The following is a 20,517-nucleotide window of genomic DNA, read 5'->3' as shown; positions in this document are numbered from 1 at the left end:
AAACTTGTGAATTTGGAAAAAAATATGTAATTATTGGGTGCCAATTGTTCGTACATATAAACTTGTAATAACAGTCCACAGCTGATTAGAGATTAGCAGAATCAAAAACCACTTTGTAAAACCTTTCCACACATGTAGGTATAATGATCAAAGTGTTATTAACATAAGGGTTTATGTTTTCAGGTTTTCCCACGAAGCAGTGATGAGGAAAAGAGACAGTGATGGATGCATGGAAGAGATCAAGAGAAACCGGTTTGTCATTAGCTGCAGGACAGAACCTTGGTGGACAAAGGATTGCAGTTTCAAGCTCTTTAACTGGCCCCAGGACTTTTCCATAAACATGATGAGACTCGTTTGTTGGTTTGGATTGTAACTTGAAGGACTAAGTACCATGGTTCGAAAATGGAACTGGACAAATACAAGTAAATTTATAAAGATAATTATCAATCAGCAGCAGGTAAATCTGAGATACTTTGGTTTGATCAGGCGTCATTATGTGTCATAAAGGCCCCAACAGGAACCACATTCAATGGAAATAAGGTTCAATTATATTTCTTCGTAAAAAAATGCACAATTAAATAAAATGTTGCAGTATATGAGCATTTTTAAAGAATGTTTATATTGGTGATTCTACAAGAAATCTACAGGCATGCCATGGTGAGGACATGGATTTAAAACATGTTTGTTTACAGGTAGATAATTTAAGTGAAATTGGACAACGTGGCAACATGGGTAAAATAAAGAAGATGAACCAATCAGGATTCTATTGGGCCAATGCAAATTTTGAATTTTCTTGAAAGTTTTGTTTCTATAAAAAAATTTAAAAAAAACATAAGGCAAACGGTATTGGTTTTGAATCCAACACTGTACAAAGGAATAGTGAACAAATATTAGAATTTATGCAATAAAGGATTCGTAACCTTGGTAGAATTAAAGGAAGTGCATCAAAATACATGCTGTAGCTTAATGCATTTCTGGAGTTCTTTACTTTTACGTGTTAAATTCAACATGAAAAAGCTAGAATATTTCTGTATTTGCCTTGCCAATCATTGATCGGATCCAAACAGAGAGGAAATCAACCAACTCCTCATTTCTAGGAAAATAAATGGTAAATTTCTGGAGAGAAACAAGGATATGAATCATCTAAGAGGCAAACAGACCCAGAGAGGCCTTTGGTAAAAATATCTAGTATGTGGTTACATCTTCTTCACATAACGGTTTTTTTTACTAAGTGAAAAATAACCATACAAAGTAAAAATGGTTCTGTAACCAAGAACAAGTATTACACAAATGTGGGTCAGAAGAAAATAGTGCCTTATAAACTATTTGAGTGAAAATCGATGAAATCAAAAGACCAGAAGAACAACTGAATCTCCACCTCTGCACATCACAAGCAAGGCTTCACATGTCTAGAGGCCATTGCTTCCAGATTCCTTTATCAGGACACTTCTTTTCCCTCCATCCTCTGTCTGTTTTCCCACCATCATCATCCCTCTCTGACCATCCCATTTATTTATTATATAGCCAGAAACAAGCAGCCACTCCTTCAGTTTCAAGTCAATAAAGTAGAACCCACCACAGTAGCTTTCTGGCTGGCTTTGAGCCCAGAGAAAAAGATAGATGAAATGATGCAAATGAGCATTGAAGGGAGCTGGAAGGGAAGAGAGAAGAAGGAGGTCATCTCCTGGAAGTGCAGGCGCGATGGATGAGTGGAGGAAAAGTGTAATTGAAGACACACACAGGGTGAATTGGCAAGGACATTTCACTGAGTAGATGGAATACGGTGGCAGACGTCCGGCTATGTGTTACTGTCAAGCTGAACCAGAGTGAGGTTCTCATCTTAAAGGGGTGATAAAAGGGAGACAGAATTAAGTACATGGGTGTCTTTGATTACATAGGGAGGACAGAGGTGGAGAAGGAGCTTGCACAAGCGAACAGATGATGGATAGAAAGCTGAGAGCGAGAGGACATCCCACGGGTCCCCTTTCATTTACTTTATGATTTAACAAAAAAAAAAAGAAAACAGAGAGACCGGGTGAAAATGTATGTTCCCAATATCACCATGGAATCATCCCATTCCCACTTCCTTCCTCATAAATCATTTTGTCTGTTATTAAGGACAATGGTTTACATAAATCATGCTAACGGGATGAGTCCTTGGAAGGCTGCCATAATCTTATCACTGGCCTGTGTTGTAATAGCGATTGTCTGTCATTCACAATTGTTCCTGAGCTCATAATGGTGAAGACTTGGTGTGCTATTTAGTGGTGGTGCCACAAAGTTGTTAATGTGGTGGGCAAACCCATCACTGTTGCTTTTCCCAGCGAGGATATAAAATACTGGGAGCTGGGGAAGCACAAACTGCAAGAGGATGCACAAACTTTGTACGCATGTGAATGTGTGTGGGGGTGTGTGTAGGGAATGTTGTCTAACCACAGACACACACAAATTTTCCACTTTCCCCCCACTTCTCGTGTCTCCTGATGGCTCTTTTAATGAAAGCTAATTCCAGACAGCGCGCCACATTACTCCTTTAAATGACCTTATAAACCAGACCCACCATCTCCCTTCTCTAGCAGTGACTTTATTTACAACAGCAGCCGCTGCTGGAACTCGGTTCTCCTTTCCTGCCCCTCCTCCTAACCATATAGCTAAACCACGACATCTATGCGCAATAAACTTTCCACCTTTCCTCTCCAATCTGTTTTTACAGAGCGTCATCACCTGCCTTTAAACATTCAGCTAAAAGGCTTTGCAATGGTCACCCCCCTCCCAAGACCCAGAGGAACTGTAAAGCTTTCAACGCAGCTTTTCATTGGTTGTAAAATCTAAAGACATAAAAGGATCAGCCTTGTTGGAGGGTCATTTTCTCCCCCCCTTTAATTCAAACACTGAGGGAGTCCGTAGTACAGTAGAAAAAGAGAAGGCGGCTTTATCTGCTTTATCATAAGTGAACACCTTTCATTTCTAAACATTAAGCATTTTGCTTTCTTTCTCTAAACTAAGCCTTACGGCAGTAACGCTACAGCTCCTTTTAGTGATACGACGACAAAAATGAGCCATCAATTATTTCCAGTTACCCAAAAAATTAGTTATCATGCAGGGGACAGCAGTGAAGCAGGACCGCCCACTGGTGATAATCAATGCTGGGTTATCTCTAAAGTCAGAACCTGAATCTGGGAACGACATTGAACCCAACTAAATTATTTTACAGTAACATTACAAAACCTGCATGATTTGCTAGTTACTCCTGTAGCAATATTTTTATCACTCTTCTAAAATATAGAACCTGCAAAAAGTTGGCCCGCAATTATGTTAATGATTTCATTTCACATACAGATTTTTTCATGTATTTTTCTGAACAAAATGACATGCATTTAGTTTTTGGATTAAATGTCCAAGTCTAGCCAGCTTCAAAAATTATAAAAGTACTTGTTTTTCTTTCTAAAATTTTGTGCATTTTGCATTTATATAGACAACTCAATAATCATCAAAACACACAAGAAACTGCAAAGGATACCCAGTTTTACACACTTCTGGTAGGAGAAGTGGAAGCTTCATATTTCCAGTTAGATCCTTCTCTCAGTCTGCAGTTTCACAATCTTCCAAGAACAAAATGTTTGCAACACATCCCAAAACTTTTAATGGATCATGAAAATGTATCTCAGGATGGGACAAAACTTTGGTGAGATATGGCAAAAGTTAGTATTTTCCTTTTGGAGGGTATAAAACAATCTGCAACAAAAAGATTTATAAAATATATATCATCAGAAGTGCCAAAATATTTTCTTCCAAACTATCAGAAGGTTTTATTTGAAAGCCGTGCATGTGAGATCGTGATTTCAGAATTTGAGAAGCCTCCAATTTTCCGCTCTCTAAATTTCAGCTTTAAAGGACTTTTTTGGGAGGTTTTGAAGTTTCAAACTTGGAAAATCTCTTTTGAGTAACTGTGAAACACAATTATGTGCCGTTCTTCAACTAAATAACAAGTGCAAATGGATAAACACATTTGTTTCTCGTAACCCTGATGAACTCATGTTTCAAGCGTCAGCCAGTGAGATGGTACTAGGAAAAACTTTGTATTTACTGAGCTGGCACTTTTTCGAAAATGTCTGAGAGTCATTGCTTTAAAGCCTCGGCTTGTGGGGCAAAAAGAGGGCAAGCATAACGACAAGCATCATCATTGCTTCTCAGTGGCCTCTATTCTGTGAAGCTACATTAACCACACATTTATTATTTCAATAACCATCAATCAGTTTATAACTTCTCCTGGATTAATTCAAGCAGACAGTAAAAAGAAATCAATTTCTTTCCATATAGCCACTAAATGCCCCAGGATGACAGAGGAGCTGAGATCACACCGTTTCCTAGGCTGCAAACGTAGCGCCAATGGGAGCTGTGGTTCTTTATGCTTTGACATTAGTGCTTCTTGCCAACAGCGGTTCATTACAACTAAGCGGAGGTACATTCACCCAGCTACCCCTGAGGTGTGGTATGAAAAAACATGGCTGAACACAAGGTAGCCCTGTTATTAGCAAGACACTTCTACCAGCACCAGACTACCTGCTGAGAGCAAGCGCGCATGTTTGAGCGTATACGTCCAAGCGGGGGGTCATATCGAAGACTGGGTTAGCATGTGTGCATTGAGTGGATTGTAAGGGGCTTAGGAGATCAATGGTAGGCTAGACTGGGCTTGATGTGTTGACTGATTCCAGATACGCTGGGAGGCAAACACAACAGGCAGAATTCGGCCCCAACTGCTCCAAACGGAGAGAGGGCAAAGGTACGGCTACAATGAACCTGTGGGACAAACATGAGAGAAAATAACATGACATTATTGGGTGTGCCACTGAAAATCACCTTCTGTCATGTTGAGCTTGCTGAAAGATTGCTACTACAATCCAACTGTCATTTTCTGCAGGCCTGTTTTTATCAAATTAGGCCTTTATGTCTCACAGTGGAACAAAACAGTCTCCTCTGTGATAGCTGTGATATCTGACAACTCCCTTCCTCCAGTATTTGCACCTACCAGCCTTCCTCCTGTCCTTGCTATCTTTATGTGTCTCATATCGCGGCTTGAGCTCAGTTCTTTTCTACGTTTTTCTCTCTATATAATTCATCTCTCTTTATTATCTTGCTCAGTTTTTAACAGCTGCTTTTGTGTCGCTCTCATCTGAAATACTGCTTTGATTACAATTCCAACACAAATAAGAGGCGGATCAAGCAACCCATTTGTTTGAGTGTGCATATCTGAGTGTGTGCAGATTGTGAGTTCAAGGACGAAAAAACATTATAATTCAGATTCCTCAAAAACATTCCAAGAAAACATGTGTATGTAGATTGTATAAATGCATATTGTGCAATCAAAACAAGCACATGACTGGATGCAACTTTAGACTGTGCCTCCTTCTTATTAAAAACATTTGGAAAGCATTGAACTCATTCAGAAATTAAGCTGCAGCTATTAATATATAAAATGACACTAAGCAAATATCATGCTCTTTGCCATTTTTGCTTTTATTGTTCAAAGCTAAAATTCTTTGCAATAATAGAGACAACAACAGAGTGGTTACAAAAATTCATCCCTCTTCATCACCATCCTCCTCGCATGGACTTTTCTATTACCTCCTCCAAAGTAAACTAATCTCCAGCTATAGGTCAATATACTCTCAGCCTATGTGCAGCCACTGTTCATTATAATCTGTCTGAGAAAAACTTGGACAAAGACAAAGAATAATATAGGTTTGGGGAAAAAAACTACAGAAAACAAGGAACTAGAATAGAGGGACTGTAAAAAGGGAGGAAATAAGGAAAAAGGTAACTGTGGTCAACTGAGGTATCTAGGCCTAGAGGTCTTCTAATTAAGTGAGAATGCAAGCAGCCGTCTGCTTGGTAAATTACTCTGTCACTTTAGTAAATGGACCTGGTGAGGAGTGAGGAGCCACAAAGCTGGCATTTCCATTAGTACTGCCAGGCGAGCCTCCACGATACACAACAGCTGAGGTAAGCTGAGTAGAAGAAGAATCGAGGAAAGAGTAGGTGGATCCTGCTTTTCCTGATTAACTTTCACAGGCAACTGTAACAGAGACATACCTGATGTGACTGACAGACCGTAGCTTGATGTTTCATGTGTCACTCAAAACCACCATAGCAACCAAAGACAATCAATATTCCTTGAGGAAACGCATCCTGGATTTATGGAATTAACACAAAATTATAAAACAACTATGACATGATCTAATGGCTTTAATTTACAACAGGCTACATGTTTGTCACTTTCCTTCAGGGCAGTGGAAACAGTGTTTTTCAGTTTTAAGCCATTTTTAAGCTATTTCTTTAAAATCTTGAAACAAATTGCTATCAGTCATCAGCCCATCCCTAATAAAAATGCATGGAGAGGATCGCATTGATGCTTTAAGTCTACATAGAAAATTCTGTCCAAATAGGGTAAAATGTACAGGCATGAATAATGCGTGAACCTTCAGCAAACAATCACAAAATAAAAAGAGATATGCAGAAGAACCCTTAAGGACCAACAGATTGTTAGAATTGCCTGAATGAAGAGTGAAGCCTCAAAAGAAGACAGCAAATGATTTGCTGCTGAATTCAATCTTTAACACAGGAGGAAGATTTGCCTGTCTACTTTTTCCTATTTGCTACTTCATTACTGGATCCGACGAGAAGTAGCATGTATGAATCTGAAAGCAAATTTGATCCAAATTCAAAACAAGTCCCCATTTCGCCATGCATGACCAACTGGTAATTGTTCTACCCAGCATGGTGTCTGGTTAAGGCACGAGACTCCAAACTGTGTGCCATTTGGAGCATTTCCACAGGCCATGCCAGCTTTGATTGGCCTTGTTCCACCGCCATCAGTCAGAGCCACATCCTTCCGCACCAATCACTGTCGAGCAACAGGAGGAACAGTGTATGTCCGCTTGACGGTGATTGAGAAGAAAAGCGAGTGGGGGAAAGAGAGACACCATTAACCTCCCTATCCATCTCACCTCCTTGCCTAAGCATATCATTCTGCTCTATCGCATCATCCTCTGGGAGAAGACGGTCGAGTGAAAACAGAAAGATGAGAGAAAGACGGAGCTATCTAGTGGCAGCTGGGCTTCCATTAAGGCCGATAGCATCAAGCACAAGACAAGTGTCTGAGCATACTTCTCTGACGAGGCGCATAAACACACAAAGCATTTAAAGAAAATGTGAAAAATACTTGAAAGGAAAGAAGGGCAGTGAGGGGAAAAGCAGGAAACATAATTAAGAGAATAAGAGGAAGGAAAATGTGAAACGCTTTCCCTTGAGTAAAGACAGAGACTTTCTGAATCTCCTATCATGGTTCTGAAGGAATTATTAGAATACTCATTACATTACGGAGAAGATGAGGCTTGAAAAGGGTAATTTTTGACCAAGACACATGCACATAAGAGTAAATTATTCTTGCTGAATTGTTGCAGAGGGAGATAAGAAAAGCAGAAGAAATTCTTTAAGCAGTATTTAAAGTGTAGGGGGAGCTGCATTCATATGTTTTTATTTATTTAATTGCTGTCAAATTTAGAAACTCTTGAGCTACTTCATTCACATCACACAAGACCATTAGTGCATACTGTAATATAATCTTCATTTCAACTAGAATTGGCAACATTCTGATTCAACAGCATGGGTATCAAACCCGATGTTAACATTTTTTTCTATAAATAGACAACTACTATTTTATTGTGCTGTTTGATGATTATGCTCTCAATTGTTTACACATACACATGACATCAATATTTCTTAAACATTGTAACCGTTAACAGCACAAATGCTCATACAAAGGGACTAAAATCAAGTGATTTTCTAAGCTCTGCAGCTTACTGTAAATATTAACATCTGAAGTTATGTAATTACCAATAAAGAAAATATTAATTCAGCTGAAGGTATCTTAAAATTACATGAATATAGCTGACAGTTCATCTGATTTGTTTATGTTTTAACTCTAACCCTACAATCAAAAGCATCAAACCAAAGCATTTTGAAGATAAACATTTCAGTATACTCATATTTGAAATCAACTCTCTAAGACATTAAAAATTTATTTATCCCCACTTTTCCCTACAAGAAATTACAGTCATGACAAAAGCAGCATGAGAACATATTTTTTGCCTGAATCATATAATGGTCATGTGAAACTTTAAAAAATTATCAGCTGAAAGTAACGCGTGTCTTTCCTGGGGTGCTCGAATTTGTCTAAAAATACAAATAAAAGTACTCAGATAGTTGTTGGAAGTTTTTTCTTCATAAAATGCGCCAGAGTGTGAATGAGGCCACCGACACACAGTGCGCAGCAGTGCATGACGAGCCATATTGTTAATCATACGCTGTGAGAGCTCATTCCTGTGCTGAGAAAAGGTGCTCTAATAGTTTGAACTCTTGTAATTGAGTGCCATATACCTACATGACTATACCCCTCCACCATTTCACCCCGGCCCCTCCCTCCCAGTGACTGTACTCCTGTGTCCGCCTCGCTGCACCAGGTCTATTAACATTTCCATAACAATGACCATCTCCTTGGTTAAAAGTCTGCATGTCTGGAGTGTGGACACATGAGCACTCCCAGAAGCTTTGCAGCAAGTAGACATAAAAGCTAAAAAATCAGAGTGCTTATAAATCTAAATGAAGAGCAGGAATGCCTAATGGGCTTGGGTAATTAATATTAGCAAGAAAAATAATACATTTAAATAGTCCCTCCTCTTTTATCTTACTCAGCTTCTAACAGTAGCCCATGCTTAAACACTACATTATGTGCTTGTTAACTTCAGGATTTCCTCATTCAACCAGAGTTTGATAAATTGTGGGAAATTCATCTTGAAGCCACTTAGAACTGACTGATTAGCTGTATCTATCCCAGTGAAATGGCAGTCTAGACTGATGCAACCAGCTGCTTATTATGTATGTTGATGTCACTCTGTGCTAATGTGTTTGCTAACGAGATTGGCAGTGAACCAGTAATATGTGGATGTAAACAGATCAACACACACAAACACACACAGAGGACTGGTGTCTGACGAAGGCCTTTGGGGAGGATATTACTTGATGAGGCCATGTTCAGAAACCCAACAACACAAAGAAGACCATTGTTTGGGATTGTAGTGACTCATACCAGTAGCTTGTAAATGGCACGAGAACTGTGTGTGTATAGTATGGGGCTTGAGGCTTCATCCTCTTTTGAAAGAATTTTGTTGAAACATTGTTTGGGGAATTTATATATCTTTTTTTTTTTTTACATAATGCATGAAGAAAGAGACAATGCTGTTGGTTGCCACGAAAACAGTCTGCAAACATTTGTGAAAGAGTAACTAAACCCCAAATCAACCCTTTTGTTGCTGCTTAAATTGTTCCTTAAAGGCATCGTCCTTAAGTTTCCTGTGCAAATTGTGCCATTTTCATGTAAACCTGTTTAATTCTGCAATATTTAGCATAACCTTCTTGAGTTAAATGGTGACTAATGCGGTTGAATTTTCCTATTGGTTAAAATGCCTTTCCTTTATATGACTTAGGAAGAGCTCGTAAAAAAGTTTAGAATTAATCTCATGTTTCACATACTGCCATACATTTACTGTTGCCTATCCCAAGACCTACTATTGTTTACGGTCTTGGGATAGACCGTAAACAGAACTTCTTATGACTGTCTTCTTAGGACTCTGATAGCCAAAACTTGTGCACATGATTATAACTTTGACTTTAAGCTTCACTGCAACTGTCTCTCTGAATTGCTTGCTGTTGTTGCTGGTTATTTGTGATGCCGTTTTTCAACAATGTTCAATAACAGTTGTATTTATACAGAAATTGAATTGCACACAGTTGTACTGTTTTTACTAATTATGCAACCTCTGGAGGCAACCAATGCTACTGGATTTTATAAAAGGAAATTCATTATAGAGGGCCGAATAAAAATACACATCAAAAGGTGCATATGTTTATGTGAAGCATTTTGTTCTAGCCACAAAAATATTTTTTTAGGTTTGTGGTTCTAAATTAAAATGTAAAACATGTTTTGAGTCTGAAAACATTTTGTGTGTAATATGTTGCGTCATTAACACATGAAGGTTGTCCTTACACACAGTTTTCCACAAGTATATGGGGTCTGTTTCCTGTTTCCAAGTTGCTCTCTTCTGCTCCAAATGCAAGTCGCCTTCCCACACCAAAGATGAATATTCATGCTTCCAGCAATTAGCCAGTGTTGCACACTAAGGCACTACCATATTCAATAGCTGTCTTGAAAGGAACAACGATGTGTGCGGCCATGTGTGGATGACATTGAGGCCGAGCAGAGAGAGAGGGGAAAGAAACTCTGACTGAGGCTTCAAACGCTGTCACAGCTTCCTAACTTTGACTATAAAATGGAAAGGGAAGTGATTTGATGATGAAAAGTCTTGACTGAGCCAAGACACCATGAGATGATTTCTTACGGCGAGAGTTTTGCTCAAGAGATGCTTCAAAAAGTTGGTATTGACTCAAAGGGTGACATTGCTTTTAGTGAAGCTCGTCGTGCAGATAAAACAACTCCAGCGAAGCAGAAGCACAACAACAACATCACTGCTAACCTGGTGAAAAAAAAAAAAAAAAAAGATTTGCATCCGTTAGAAGATGTGTGCGTGGAACGTTTGGAGGTTACTGAATGGATCATTGTTGAAGACGTTTAGATTTCAAAAATGTCAGCAGCAGGTGACTCCGACACAAAGTGAAATCTGCCACGGTGATAAACAATAAGCTTTCCAGTGAAGGACACAGAGCCAGCAGAGTGACTGCAGTCAAAAGTAAGCTGATCTAAATTTCCTGCAATAACACACCATCTCATCAAACACACACACACAGTGGGGCCGTCTGCTCCTGCTGTCATATCCTCCATTGATAATAACGACAGTGATGAATATAGCGGGGACCGAGTGAGTCATAAATCACTAGGCCTTGCCCCCCCATCTCTAACTCACCGCCTGCGCCTCCATTTGTGCGTGTGTACCAGCGTATGTGTATGAGGGGGGGGACTTGTTGTAAGCTACGCATCACTGGATATGTCCACTGACACCTTAATGTGCTTGGCTTGTCTTAGGAACCCCCACAGGCAACCAGTTACACACACACATACGCACACACACAGGGTAAATACATAGGTGTGTGTCTTCTTCCAGAAAAATAAGTAGAAAAACTCTTCCATTCCGTCTTTCCACACCCATATTTCTCTAGAACCGAAGATTTTCAGAGATGCACCCATTTGAAATTTGAGGTCTATTTCTGGTAATCAGTGTTTGCAACGCTTTGATCTTCCAACACCAGTTTTGGTTGGTTACATTTTCTTTTTAAGGCCTATTATGTGAATTGATAAAAAATAAAAAAACATCAGAGAAGCTTGGGACCACAGATGGCATCTTACAGTCAGAGAGGGAAAGCAGTTATTTCCAGTGAATACGCACAGAGTCACTTAGTCACTGGATGACGATGAATCATCTTTGTTGGATAAAATTGAGTACATAAACAAGGAATTTTACTTTGGCTCCACAGTCTAACAGGGTACAGAAAGTGTTTGTCCTTCCTGTTATCTGCTGAAAGTCTTGCTCTCTCACAGACTGAACGAATGGCAAAGATATCTTGGCATAAAATTTTAATTAAAACAGCCTCTGACATCTATGTTCTTCATCTGATTTTATTTCAAATACCTCACTGGTAATAAAAATAGCTAACTGTGAGTCTTCCTCACTCAGTACCAGGGATACAAAAATGCATTTATTGATTAATGAAACGTCAGCTTTTTGAGTCAATCAAGATTGAAAACCATCCAATTCTGGTCAACAAATAGTTTAAAGATACATCTATGACAATTCTACTACTGTTTAAAATTTACAAAGGAAAAAATTGTTAATGTGTGTATGTGCACGTGGTTGTATGGGGGCTGCAGCAATATCAAGAGATCATTAAAAATATGGGAATGGGATCAGTGGAATGCATTTGAGAGGGGAGGGCTCAATTTTGGCTTAGACAGAAACATTAAGAGTGTGTAGGGGTGCGCATGTGTGTGTGTAGCAGCTGAAGAGAGGATTTTAAAAAGTAGGGATGGGGGGCATTGGTAGAATAGATGGAGGGCAGAGGATAAAGATGAGGGTAGGATGGAGGGCGAGCGAGGGGAATTGCCCCCTCGAGTCATTAGTGCTGAGGAGGAAAGGGGTGGGGTGTAGCTTGGAGGTCTGGCAATGGTAGAACCCCATTCTGCTTAACCCAAGCCTGCTAACCATTAATGGGGATCAAACACAGCGAGATGAAGAAGTGGGTACGTATGTGACAGATTGAATGTATGGTGTGTGTTTGAGTGGGGAAAAAGGCATGCTGGGTGTATGGAGGCAGAATGTCCTCGAGTGTGAGAGACTGTTCTAGAGGGTGTGTGTGTGTGTATGAATAAACCATTTGAGTTTGAGTTTAAATTCCCATTTTTTGTTTGGGTCTATACACAACATTATCTGTCCATGTGGCCCACAGGCTCTCAGCTGCCACAAAGTGTGTTTAATCCCACTGGTGCTTGCATATTAATGCATTAGCAACTGAAGATGCATCAATTAATCTGGCATCCAGGTCAAATGGAGAAAACTGACAACAAAGGTTCTCCTAATGTTAAAATCAACAAAAAGAATTTGACAATTTAACCATCATAATAAAACAACAGATTTTGTCTTCATCTATAAACAGAATAAAGTACCTATTGTCACATGATAGACTTTTAGTTTTACTGTTAAGTGGTAAACGGTTTGTCTGCTGTGTAAAAACAATTTTGTTCTGCTGTATTAAAGCCTGTGTTGTTTCATGTAAGTCATGTGGTCTCTAATATTTCTAATAAAGTTCCCAGTCGTTTGTGCTTAGCTTATTTTAAACCAGAAAAGGCTAAAATGGGGGATTTTTAAATATCACAATATGTACACAGCCCGTAGTAATTTTGAGTCTTACAATAATATGTGCTGTTAGCATTTCATACTGTGCAAACTTAATGAGGTGAAATGTTTGTGGGTGTCACTAGCAGTTCATGATTCACACAACTATCCAACCAACAACACGGCAATTTACAGGTTAATTTACATTAACAGACCTCAGTTAAAAATGTTGTCGTAGTATTATGCTTTTTAATCAAAAGTTTAGTCATTACAAGGAGCTGGTTTAGGAAGTTTATTGATTTTTGAGAGTAAACTTGCATTATTATGCCATTACCATTGTATTACTTGAAATGGCCTCAAAATTACAATATTATTTATCGTAATTGGTATTTTTAATCATACCAACTCATGCCTACACATACAGCTTTTACTCCAGTAACAACCAATTTTTCTGTAGACCAAGAAATATCTTCCCATTATGCTGAACCCCACTTTCCTTCCTTTCTCTTCCCTCCATCTCAGCATCCTTCACTCACGGCACTAATGAGACAGAAAAACGAGGGGAGCAGCTGGGCCTGGGGAGCGACAGAGATGCGACATGCTCTCCTCTTCCTCCTCACTTCCCTGCCTCTTCCTCCATCTAGCTCACCATTAAAACAGAACAACCTTCACCAGAGGTGGGGGCTGCTAATGACCACTTGAAAACACACACACACACACACCACATGTGACCTGTAACACTCCCTATACGTCTCAGTGTGTGAAATTTCTTGATTATAAGCAAACTGTTAGAGGGGTAATGTGTAGCGGGGCTGAATGTGTGCTGTCTTGCAATTAAATCCAGTGGGGATGCACTGTGCAGTGATTGTGCAGTGGGGAGGAAGGTTAAGATATACACAAATAATGGCTAATGGGGGTGAGATCTGCTCTGGACAGCTGGTAATAAGGCTACTTTGGGGGTGCGGATGTTTCAGGCCAATTAAATTGCGAGTGAATGTAAATCACCTGTGGTGGGAAATTTAATGAGGCACACTGTTGATAGCTACATATGTGTGTTTGTGTTTAACACATGTAGGAATTTCAGACACCTACTTCTGGATCGCAGCTGCACAGGGAGAAGCGATGGACGTAACATCTGCAGAGCATTTGCAGCAATAACCTCACCTGTCTGTCAGTCAGAGTGTAGATGTGCTGCAGGTCAGGGCTGAACAGCATGTCTCTCTGTAAAGGACTTCCTCCTTCGCTGACGGTCACCTTCTCGTAGAGCACCGTCGGACGGTTGGAGCTCACAGAGTTCACCAAGATCTATGAGGAAATACACAGGAAAACCATTTTAGACGGGAACTGGTAAAAGGTTTTTTACTGGCAATTCCTCAATTTTTTATTTCACAAAGTTTTCAAAAAAATACCATCCTTATTTCTTCATTAGAACCCATTGAGATTAGGCAGTCCTGATCCAGATGAAGTCTCATCTGAATCAAACCTACTTGTAGGATTCAGCCAGTAACTTTTTAACCTCTGCAATGTGAAATCACAGTTCTCTCCGCAGTTCTTTCAATATGCATGACAATCGCAGTTTGAGAACTGATGTAGCTGAGGACTGCAGTTCTCAAGTAACATACCATAAAGGGATCCAGATCCCTATATGATTATTCTTTCTATTGGGAATTTGAAATGTCTTAAGCAGCCCTTTATTCTTAAGCAGTCAAAAGATGGTAAGAGTGGGGATTTCCCACTCAAGTCATTTTTGTATGAGGTCTTGTATACATGTAGCTGGGTCTTTATAAAAACAAATCTCTTCAACATTGTTTGAAAAAAATAATAATATTCTGCACACCGTTTTGATTTAAGTGTTCATCCACATGAACCTGCTGAATTACACCATGGGCAGTGTTTTAAGCATGCCAAGCCCATAGGGGGCAGTGCAGGGTAAACCTAAAACCTATGTCAGCCAATCAAAATCCTTCAAAACAACTATGACTTCCTGTTAGGAGTGAAACATGGCACCAGGTTAAATTTGTGTGGACAGACAGTGACGTCCAACTACTTTTAAATACTGTGTTAGAATATAAAGTTAATGAATAAAACACAAACAATAAATTGGGAAGCACTTTTTTTTTCTTTATAACTCAACGTATTGGAGCAACTGGGCTTGTAAAAAAACAAAGCAAAACGTGTCTGAGCAAACAGAAAAATCAGCACCTTTCTGAAAAAGTCATTTTTCCTCCACTGCATTCCTAAACAATAATGGTCAGATATGTGATGCCAGCACATTATTTGTTACTGACTATAATGCACAGACCTCTACATTTCTGGTTTCCCATGTGCATATGCAAACACGTGAAAAAAGAATTCCCAAAACTCCACCTTGGTCTGAGTGTTTATTAATAATCACTTTTAGTGATATTAAATGGAGTTTATAAGTGGATGAAAGGTCAAAACACATAAAAATGTATGTGGTTTCTCAGATATCCGGTTCCGTATGGACTAGGGCTCAGAGTTCCTGACTAAACTCCTTAGTGTAAAATATGAAATTTTATACCAGCCAGATCTCCAGTGAGCCTTTCAGAGCTAACATTTAAAAGGAAAAATTAAATATTTTGACATACATTGTTTGCAAAACTGCATCACAAGCTTTGCAAAAAATTTTTGATCAATCTAAAAAAATATTCCAGCTTTCCCCGCAACAACCAAAAACCTCTTTCTAAGTTTCTGTCATAAACCTACAAAGACGAGACCCCCTTTCTGAGCTGCCTTCGGTCATTCATAAACTACTGATCAAAGCTTGCAACATCCCGCTTTAAAATACTCTCTGGCTTGCAATGCAGAACCAAAGAAAGCAGGAAGTGGAGCACTGTAGCATCAATACAGAGCATAAAACAAGAATCATAAATCACCTTTTTTGTGTGTGTGTAAGAATGCACTTATTTGGATGAAAACCTGCCCAGCTAAAGCCGCCGTGTAAACAACCCTAACTACTCAGGAGCAAACATCAGCACGCTCACAAAACAGCCCGTATGGAAACACTCAGATTTTATTTCTTAGCTTCCGCAAATAATTTGCCCAGATTTGGAGCGTAATGGTGCAGATACAAGATAGGAGATTGGCTGGCCGAGATGGCTGTGAGCCAAATCCATCTCAGCAGCAAATGAAAAGTGCAGAGCGACGGGGGTGTGGAGGGGTGGGCTCAGACGAGCGTCGGCTCTCTATTACCGAGCTTTGTAGGCCGGTGCAGCTATCAGCCCTCAGTGACAAGGGAAGGACAGCAGGCGGTGAGTTGCTGGAAAATGATCCTGAACACACACGGAGACAAATAGGTTCACATACAGGTAGATGGGAAGAAAAAAAAAACGGTAAGATGAAAGCTGACGTACACAGACAGAGACGGATACATATGGTAATGCTGTTTGTGCTTTGATGTGTACATACACGCAGAGACGGGGAGGTGAGGGGGGGAGAAACACATGGCTGGGTGCTGAAAACACACATTTTATAATGGAAGAATTTATTTACAATCTCACCAAAAGAAACCAGAGGCAACAATCCCATTATCTCTCTCTCTCTGTCTCTGTGTGAGGGTGTGTGCGTGTGTGTGTTTGTGAAACAGAGCGAGATAGAGAGATAGAGTGAAAGAGCTCATAAGGCTGTGATAAAGCACTGGAGATGAGAGGAAATATGGATGTTATTATCTAGATAATGGGGCCGTAAACAAAGGATACATTTCATTCAGGGATGGCTTGAAAACGCACACCGCTGCACAGTTTATACGTCCACACAAAGAGGCTGATATGCAGAGGGAGAAAAAGAAATGCTTTTGTTCGCCGAGCTCCCTGCATCCTACAAAATATGAGACTTTTCCAGTTCACTGGCTAATGACCAGTCCGAGCCCAGACTGGTTCTGCGCACAGAAAGATGAGATAATATGGAGAATGAAAGGCAGTCTGTCAGCCTTCCTGTTTTCTGTTCGAGTCCATCTGCTTGTTGGTCTGTGCTTTCTATTGGTTTGCAAAATCCCCAAATTACAAACTGATCTCATCATCCAATCTTTGCCTCTGCCCACACCTTGTTCTGCGCCTCTGACACCAAAGACGCAGTTCACCCGCATTACAGACACTTCTTGAGAAAGAATGACGATGAGGGAGACGGGAACACGGGACGGCGAGGGAGCGGGGGTAGGTGACGTGGAAAAATAAAAAAAAAACATAGGTAATAAATCGCTTCAATCAATATGTCCTACGGGTGCTGCAGCCAAGGCTGGCCGGTGAAACAGGCAGACAACAAAAGAGTGAGGGATGCAAGAAGTGAACAGACGGGCGGAGGAATGAAAAAGTGGGTGTACCGGACGCATAAAAAACGTCTAATTAAATCAAACTGAGCGACTGTGCCTTGGAATGCTGCATTTAATCTAGTATGGTTAAACAAATGTGTGCGCTGGCAAGCTTGGTGGCATCACGCACACATTTGTGCTGGTTTTCATATTCATCTGCGAGCATTATTAGCGTGCAAAAGTCAGCTTGATTTACAAAATGAGGAGGGTATCCCTCCCATCTGTGTGCATGCTGAGCATTGTGAATGCACATAAACCAAGCTGAGAAATCAATTCAACAGTCTGCAGTGACAGGAGAAGGTGCCTTAGTTTCATTGTTTTCTCTGTATTGCTTAGCTCTCCACTAAGTGCTTGATGGATGGCTTCACAGAATGATGCTGTGCTTGTGCTTTCAAGACAAGCTGCAATCCTATTCTCTTGTCAACATGTATAATGTAACATTAACAGACTTTAAACACATTATAGGCATCGCTATAAGTAAAGGGAAAGGAAAACAGGATAAAGTAGAGAGATTACAGAAAAAAAAACACTGAGTTAACTCACAATGCCTGAAAAAAAAAAAAAAAACTTCACATTCATTGAAGTGTTTTTTTTTCTTTACAAACACAAACTTCAATGTTTTATAGTGGGACTTTACATGTTTGAGCTATGCAAAGTTGAGTGCAAAAACAAATGTTTTACCAAAAAAAAGTTTGTAAATGTGTAGTAAATCTGTTGTTACACCTCTTTATTCCCATACTCCTACATAAAATCCAGTGCAATAACCTGAATAAAGAAGTCACCAAATTAGTAAATAAAGTCCAACTTTGTGTAATTTAATCGCTGTATAAATCTAGCAGTTCTGTTTATTAGAAAACGTTGGTGAATACAGAGCTTCATGAAGACCAATCACCACAACATACATGTCTTTGAACATATTACACAGCACCGTCATACAAACATTTGAAAGAATGTGGCACAAATCAGAGATGACCATTCATCTAAAGTAAAATAACAGGCAGGGCATGGGGAGCACTAATTAGAAAAGCAGCTAAGAGACCCATGTTAACTCTGGAGAAGCTGGAGAGATCCACGGTTCAGGTAAGATAACCTGCTAACAAATGTTAAACTTCATGACAAAAAGGCAAAAATGAAGGTGCTCAAACATGACACTTAAAGATTAGAAACTCCAAACATAAAATTCTTGTTTATTCCATCTTTGGTAAAAGGGAACAAACAGAGATAAAGAGGAACATCTTGCTCTCTGGAGAACCCTGCCCCCATCACACAGAAATCAAAATCTGATACAATAACAAAGGAAAGTTTGTTTAAGGCTAACTTCGGCTACAAAAGTGACCGTTTCCAACTTTCCTCGACATCCCTACGGACTTTATTACCAGACATTCAGAAACCCTGTATAATCCCTGTGAGAGAAAATACGACTGCAAGTAAATAAACTAACAACAAACAATCACCACAATGCAACATTCCTGAATACCACCCATAATCCTCCTCCTACAACATCTAACATTCATTTCTCATCTGTACTATTAGCATTAACATCTCCCCTCTGCCTGTCGATCCACCAAAAAGCCCCCGGTGTTGGGTTTTATCTGTGCCAGGCAGGCCTGGTTAGCTCTGATAGAAATACTGGATAGCTCGCTTGCTGATTGGGACGGCTGGCAATGTGAGGCTGAGAGAGGTGGGTGATAAGACAGTGGCACACCGACAAAAATGACGCCTGTTGTAGCCGTGAGTTAATTTTAGATTTTATAACATGGATGCGTTTTATGGGATGAAAGCGAGAGGGAACGAAGGGAGGAGCTCATACAGGGGAGTGGCTGAGGAAGCCGAGAAGGAGTCCAGCAGAAAATTGTTGCTTTAGGGTGTGAACTGAAAGCAAAGGATGAAACGCATTAAGAGGAGGTAAAGAAAAGGATGGAACGGTCCATCGTAATTAAAATCAAACTGAACAGAGCAATACATTCCAGGTTTTGCCATGTAGATGTGAGAGGTGCAGCAGCACACAATGCACATAACGGACTTGACATTTCACAGCAAAGTGTGAACGTAAATGCGCAGATCTCCACCAGCCTGAACAATATAAAGAACGTACACAGCAGAAACCTGACAATAACTATGTGCGGTCGCGGATAATTGCAACAGGCCTCTGCATTCCTGCCTTTGATGTGACAGGAGGCCCCATAGTAAATGTGCATGTGTTTAAAGAGGGTCCGGTAAAGTGGGGAGTTTAACATGAAGCTCTGCAGAACAAAAGGAAATGAAAGGAGCAGCATTATGGTGGTGATGATGACCAGGAGAGGAACGGCGTTCAACAACGACTGAACTAAAGGATGTGGTCATGAGAAGGTGGAAGGAGTGAAAACAGAGTGATATAGCGAAATGACTTGGATACCTCATCCTGGCACATTAGCAAGGCCTCAGTGTTGTCATTTTTAATCATACAATATGATTTCAAGCTGCAGAAGAACTATAAAATGCCCCTCTAAAGAGGAATTTTAAGCTTAGCATTTAAAATCATTATAGATAAAAAAAGGAACATCTCTTGATAATAAGGCTTTATTCCAAATGTCATCGTTATTTCTAAAGCAAGGAGGCATTTCTATCAGGCAAACACAGCCTAGATAATGCTTGCTTCTTGTGAAATTCTCTGATTCCATCTTTTTTTTTTTTGCTCGTCTTAGCAGTTTTCTATCTCTAGCACTGGTATTCGGGTAGAAGACTGGAATCACTCTCGTCTTATCGCATCACAAGCTTGGCGGGATCTGGGTTGTGTGAGAAAAACAGATCTATCAGCTGCTCTTAAACAGCAACAGATGCTATGGAAAACACCCATTTTTCTTGCTAGATATGTGTGTGTGTCAGTTTCAAACAAAGATCCCTGGTTCCTCTGCTCCATATCTGTGTAAATACCATCCAAATATTCTATGTTCACTCAGTTCAATGAGAAATTCATAGTGTCCCATATGTAATGTTTGCTAATAACACAGTTATTCCTTAGTTGATTGGCATTCTGTTTGTAAATATACCATCAGAGTTGCTCCCCCTGTAATCCTTGATCCAAAATGTCTTTTTTGAAAGAACGATCCAATATTAACTATTTATGGACACCTTTATCTAATTATTAAACCTTTAACTACAAAGTGAGACTTTTGACCCTCCAAAAAAACATAGCAGAAACACACAGGCACATAAACTGTTGCCAAGGGAGATTCTTCTTCATGTATAGCAGAATGTGTGCACATATATGTCCATCTGATCCATGATTGGCTGTCTTTTAAAGGTGGA

The 20,517-nt window shown here is 39.8% G+C and overlaps 1 protein-coding gene across 5 annotated transcripts in view; it reads right to left on the bottom strand.

Moving 5' to 3' along the window:
* plxna1b (plexin A1b) overlaps nucleotides 1-20,517 on the bottom strand; it is a 247,573-nt gene that overhangs the window by 114,122 nt on the left and 112,934 nt on the right. For all 5 annotated transcript variants that reach the window (XM_028001974.1, XM_028001972.1, XM_028001976.1 and 2 more), the window contains one exon: nucleotides 14,067-14,207. In XM_028001974.1, coding sequence (XP_027857775.1) covers nucleotides 14,067-14,207 — 141 coding nt within the window. The remainder of the gene's footprint in view (nucleotides 1-14,066; nucleotides 14,208-20,517) is intronic.

Source organism: Xiphophorus couchianus, chromosome 20 (assembly GCF_001444195.1).
Source record: "Xiphophorus couchianus chromosome 20, X_couchianus-1.0, whole genome shotgun sequence".
Taxonomy (NCBI): Eukaryota; Metazoa; Chordata; class Actinopteri; order Cyprinodontiformes; family Poeciliidae; genus Xiphophorus; species Xiphophorus couchianus.
This window is presented reverse-complemented; position numbering and strand designations above follow the sequence as displayed.